We start from the raw sequence: 6,057 nt of genomic DNA on the forward strand, positions 1-6,057 counted from the left end.
ATGAAATTCAGAGTCCCCTGCAGCTGTTGAGGTAAAGTAAGAACATCAGGAGATATGACTGCAAACCTCCCATGTATACTAAAGTTTGGTCTAACAAGCCTTTTTAAAGTGGATTAGAGAGAAAGTGCAGGGAGGAGGAATATTCAAAACCATAGCTAAACAGAACCTCCATGTCTAGAGGTGCTGGACCTGTGACCTCCAGATGCTGGAAACCCAGGTGAGAGAAGGGCACTTACCTTTTCCAGAAGCCCCTCAGTGTCTGGGGGCAGGGTCTGGTCTGTCCTGCCTGCTCTCCCGCTGGACCACTGGCTGTCATCCTCAGCTCCCCTGAAGGAGGCCAGGAGGACAGCATCCCCAGAGTGGGGAGGACTGGGAGCCAGTGGGGTTTCCCAGCTTGAATGAGGATGGTGCATCGTCTTCAGGAAATCCTGCCACTGGGCATCCCAGTGCTGCTGTGACTGCCCCTCCTCTGCCTCCTTCTTAATTTCACATAAATCTGCACAAGGCAGAAGATCTCTGAAGGTCTCATCTTGGCCTGCAGGAGATCTTTTTCCTTTGGACTCCAGTCTCTCCCTTTGAATGGGTCTTCTCAGCCCCTGCTCTTCCATTTTCACACTACTCTGCTGGAAAGGAAATAAACACAAGGTAAAATTCCAGTGTGGAATAAAACTCAAGAATGAAAACAAAAGCATTTAAACGTTAGCCAGTTTTTGAAATACTGTATATAATTACTCTTTCTATTTCTGATTTTCAATCGTTATGTCACCCAAACGCCCCCACCCATGCACAAGAGAAAGTTATCCAAAGACGGGAAAACCCCAAGGTTTACAGAACTACAAATAATATTTGGGGGTGGGAGGACCAAGGCAGTGGTAGGAAAATCCAAAAACAACCCAGTGAGAGGACTGAGCATGTTCAGTGACCAGGGAATGCTGATCCTGGCTGCAACTTCTAGATCTTTGTACATGATTAAGGCTGCGACAGACCCACCTAACATTTAAAATATATGCCTTCACCCAAGAAATCCTGCGAGCAGCAGTTTGTTAAGGGTACTGTGAACTCTTGCAAAAAAACTAGTTCACATATTTCTTTGGGGGAAGCCACGTGCTTTATATGTATGATGTCTGCAGAGCCTAAGAAACAAACAAACAAAGGGAATTTTGACGAACAAAATCAAACAACAAAATCAGCACTGTTCTGAGATGGGATAGAAGCCCTGATCTGGAGATAAATGATCCCCCTGGCTGCTCTTTGAAAAGGGTTTCTAAAGAACAACCCGGAAGTATCTTTTTTCCTAGATCTCATTGCTAATTCAGCAGAGTCTTCGTGTGCTGTTATTTCTCCCCCACCCCAGCACTTGGGTTCGAAGGACAAAACATACTGATTGTGTGTGTCTGTGTATACGTGAGAGTGTGTTTGCAAGAGTGTTTGTATGTATGCAAGATGTCATGTCTGGTGAGTATTTGCAGTATATTTGGCGTGTGTGCATGTGACCTTATGGTCTGCATCTCTATTCTGTGTGCGCATGCATGTGTATACATTGGCCACACAGCTCACTGGAATGCGGCCTCCAGAATCAATGCAGCTTTAAGCCCATAAATGTTCCATTCCTCCTGCTCCATCAGAAAGAATAATCAGATCTGAGACTATCAGGAGGAGAGAACTCCTGGATCTCGAGAGTTAATGTTCTCGCCATCCTATGGACACAAACTGCATTGATATTTCTCTTTAAATACTTGGAGATTTTTTTCTTAAAAATATTAAACAATATAGAAATGAGTAATAATCTGAACATGAATAACTAATTTCAATTTCACCTTCCTTACTCATTTACAATATTGTCATCAATGTTTTTATTATCATTAATTCATTTCCATACACCACTTCTTTGCATTCTCAAAACCGTCACCCACTTTAACTCCCAGCCTTCTTCTGAAAATTCAGCTGTGTTACTGAGGAAGGTGGAAGATAAAACCTTTAAAGCAGGGGTCCCCAAACTAAGGCCCGGGGGCCGGATGCGGCCCAATCGCCTTCTAAATGCGACCCACAGTCTTAAGCCTGTTTCTTTAAAGGAATTCAATATTGTGCTGTGTCAACCAGTCCATCACAGAAAGCATGTCAACTTGCCAGACATAATGGTTGTCCCTCTCCTCTCTCCATGCATTTAACGTTGCATCTACTTTGGTCCGAAGAAAAGTTTTCTGCTTAGGACCCAAGGGGCTCAGTGTACCTTGATTTGGGGCAGGCAAAAGAAGCCATTTCCTTGCTAAATGAATCTTATGGACATCATTGCCACAAAATGCGGTGATGGTTGTGGCGGCTTAGAGAGCTTTAAAAGGCCATTGACGAAGGAGGGTGATAGGTTTATCAATGGCACCGGCAGAGGAAGGGGGGGCAGGAGTAGGGGCCTGCAAAGGGTGCCACGGGCTGCAGAGTGAGAGGGGCACCTCCCTGCTGCCCTGCTCTTCCTCGCCTTCCCTCTCCGCCGGTGGGAGAGCGTGAGCTTGTGCCTGTGCTGCCGCCCCCTCAACCCACTCATCGCCCTTGCAGCCACCGCAGGGAGGCAGAAGCAGGCGAGAGGGAAGGACAGTCGGAGCGGAGGGAGGACCGTGGAAGAGGAAGGGGCTCCCCGATGAGGGACAGGGAGAGGGGCGGCAAACTCAGGGAGACAGAAGCCCCAGGTACGCCGCTCATCAGATCAGATGCAGCCTCCATCGCGAAGCAGAAGCTGCCTTTGCCCCCTCATTGTGCCCCTTGAGCTCAACATCGTCTAAAGGACTGAAGGGAGCAGCTCTCCAGGGTCTCAGGCAGGGTCCGTGCCAGCCTTAGCCAGAGATGTTTGCCCCTGTGCCCTCCTGCAGATGCCCTGCCCCCGAGCTGAGCCCGTTTCCCTTCCTGTCCGGTTGGGAAGCAGACTCCGGCTGGACTCGGGGCCTGATCCTTCCAGGCGAGGCGCACGAGCTCTCCTCCTCCCCCTCTTGCTCCGCCCTCCTGCCTCCCCCCACCCGCGCGTCCTGCACCTCTGACTCCTCGCTCCGTCCCTGCACCGGAATCCAGCTCCTCTCCGGGGAAACTCGCCAGGCCACTGCCCGCTGCTCCTCCGCCCTCCTAGGCGGGGGGACAGGAAAGTGCAGCCGCTCTCGAGTCCCCCTGGCTAGCCCCGTTTCCTGCCTCTCTGAGCATCGGAGCTCGCTGCCTGTGAGTTGGGCCCTGGGAGGCTGCAAGGCTGGATGCGCCCCCTTGCAAGGCGAAGGCATCGTGCATGCTGCGAGACTGCCCTGCTGCTTCTACTGTCCCCGTATTTGCAGCCCTCTGCTTCTGATCCTGGAGGTTCTGCTCTTCACTGTCAGGGCAAATGTTGTTGTTTAGTCGTTTAGTCTTGTCCGACTCTTCGTGACCCCATGGACCAGAGCACGCCAGGCACCCCTATCCTCCACCCCTACCATCTCGTCCTCTGTCGTCCCCTTCTCCTTGTGCCCTCCATCTTTCCCAACATCAGGGTCTTTTCCAGGGAGTCTTCTCTTCTCATGAGGTGTCCAAAGTATTGCAGCCTCAGCTTCAGGATCTGTCCTTCCGGTGAGCACTCAGGGCTGAGTTACTTAAGAATGGATGTGTTTGATCTTTTTGCAGTCCGTGGGACTCTCAAGAGTCTCCTCCAGAACCATAATTCAAAAGCATCAATTCTTCAGAGATGAGCTTTCTAAAAATAGGCACATCATGTATAATGAGATAAGAATCCAATGTCTCTATTCAGACCTGGTCTCTCCATAGTTTTAAGTTTGGTAATAAGTTGCAATTCAGCAGCTTCTCTTTCCAGTCTATATCTGAAATTCTTTTGTAATAAGACAGCTACTTTGAGATCTTGTATAGAATGTCCTGGGAGACTGAACCAGGAGGAGAACACTTCAGTCTCCCAGGGCATTCTATACAAGATCTCAAAGTAGCTGTCTTATTACAAAAGAATTTCAGAAATGGACTAGAAAGAGAAGTTGCTGACGAATCAATGTCCAGTCCTTTATGTAATTCAGTAAGCTTTCCTCTTTCTGGTCCCAGAGAGAGATCCTAAGCTTCTTCATCACTACATAACTTATTTGCAACTGCTGCTGCTGCTTCTCCTAGCCTACTCCAGCAAGCACCCACTGGCTTCTCAAGTTTAAGCTTCCTTCTGTTAGAGCTCTGCAGCTTCTGTTTCCAGCCATGAGCTATTGGGAAAGATACCAGCCTCCTCTGATGCTCTTGTCAGAGTGGAACCTCTTGCCTAAGAGAGACTTCCCTTAATAGCATTTTATTTACAATGCATTCAAACACAGCATTGTATGTACATTAAGCATTATAACACTTGTTCCCTTCCAAGTAACAAGGACACTTACAAGCAGGTTGTCACTTTCTTTTTCTGTTTTGCTTCACTAGGCTGCCTCCTAGTTAGTGCCTGGGGGCCCTGCTGTTTGATTTGTCTCTGGTAAGTGTTGTAGGAGTTTTTAGGTTTTTTAGCTGTATATTTTAAAAACAATCTCTCATGAGACGTTTCATTATTTTGGTATTCTGACATTGCATTATTATTGCATTGCACAGGAGCACCTTTGCACAGCTGTTAAAAATATGAAAAATGAATTAAAATGTATTCTAAAGGGTTTCTATGGAAGCAGAACAAGCATTTTATTTTTTAAAAAATAGAGGAAATGAGGCCCAATTCTTAGTGATAATCCCAGGTTAATGATTAGAAGCCACACCCTCACAAAAACCTATGAAATGATTTTGTTAGGAAGAGTCAAGGTCAAGGTCCTTGTATTCCTGGGTTGCCTCTTCCTTGAGAACCACTTGTTGTTGTTGTTCAGTCGTTCAGTCGTGTCCGACTCTTCGTGACCCCATGGACCAGTGCACGCCAGGCACGCCTATCCTTCACTGCCTCTCGCAGTTTGGCCAAACTCATGTTAGTAGCTTCGAGAACACTGTCCAACCATCTCGTCATCCCCTTCTCCTTGTGCCCTCCATCTTTCCCAACATCTGAGAACCACAGTTCTCACTTATAAGTGAGTCCTATGCTGCCTATAGCCAGCCCTGGTCAGCAATGTGCCTGCAACTCTTTGAGCCAGTTGAAGTTTCTGAGCACCTTTGAAAGGCAGCCCCATGGAGAGTGTGTTACAGTAAACCCTACACAATGTGACACCAGACTGCTTTTTTGGGTGATTATCTGTTTGTTTTAAACATATATGTGTGTGTGTGTGTGTGTTTTCAAGGTGGAGGTTTGTAGCCAATGTTCTCCATAACTGCTTGACCGATTCACTTCAAATTTGGACACAACGTTCAATGGTCATATGAGCATGTTTGTATGTACTTACACTGAAAAACAAAAACAAACCACACCTAAGAATGTGATTTTGTACAAAGAAAAGCGTCCTACAGTGGACGTGAAACACCACATACTATAGAACAGACTTCAGAAGAGGAAGGGAGGGGGAGCGGAACTTGAGGTTGGCTCAGCCAATAGGCTGTTGGCGGGGGAGTGGGCGGATCAAGTTTCAACTGCCGCCAACCCGACAACTCCTTGCCTCAGGCTGGGCCATTTCCAATTTTACAACAGTAAGCCATAGAGTTTCAGGGTGATCAGGGAGAGTGCAGGGGAGGGGAACAAAGCATGCCGCGTGAGTGGCAGGAAGGCAAAAATGGGGGGGGACTGAGAGGAGTTAGGCGGAAGTTCATCGGGATAAGCTGTGGGAAGCCAGGCGAAAACGGGGGGGGGGAGACGAGACTGAGGAGGTGAGTGGGTGTAAGGTGAAAATGGGGGGGGAGACTGAGAGGAGGTAGGCGGAAGTTCATCGGGATAAGCAGTGGGAAGCCAGGCAAAAACGGGGGGGGGGGAGACTGAGAGGAGGTAGGCAGAGGTTCATCGGGATAAGCTGTGGGAAGCCAGGCAAAAACGGGGGGGGCAGGGGAGACTGAGAGGAGGTAGGTGGAAGTTCATCGGGATAAGCTGTGGGAAGCCAGGCAAAAACAGGGGGCAGGGGAGACTGAGAGGAGGTAGGTGGAAGTTCATCGCGATAAGCTGTGGGGAGGCAT

General features: G+C 48.4%; 1 protein-coding gene across 1 annotated transcript in view; it reads right to left on the reverse strand.

The window, feature by feature from the left end:
• Window positions 1-3,098, reverse strand: part of LOC117042662 (oocyte zinc finger protein XlCOF6-like) — a 54,388-nt gene extending 51,290 nt beyond the window's left edge. The window contains 2 exon segments of the mRNA XM_033142249.1: window positions 237-623; window positions 3,021-3,098. Of these exon segments, the coding sequence (XP_032998140.1) occupies window positions 237-608 (372 nt within the window). The 5' untranslated portion in view covers window positions 609-623; window positions 3,021-3,098.
• Window positions 3,099-6,057: the final 2,959 nt, after the last annotated feature.

Source organism: Lacerta agilis, chromosome 2 (assembly GCF_009819535.1).
Source record: "Lacerta agilis isolate rLacAgi1 chromosome 2, rLacAgi1.pri, whole genome shotgun sequence".
NCBI classification, from domain to species: Eukaryota; Metazoa; Chordata; class Lepidosauria; order Squamata; family Lacertidae; genus Lacerta; species Lacerta agilis.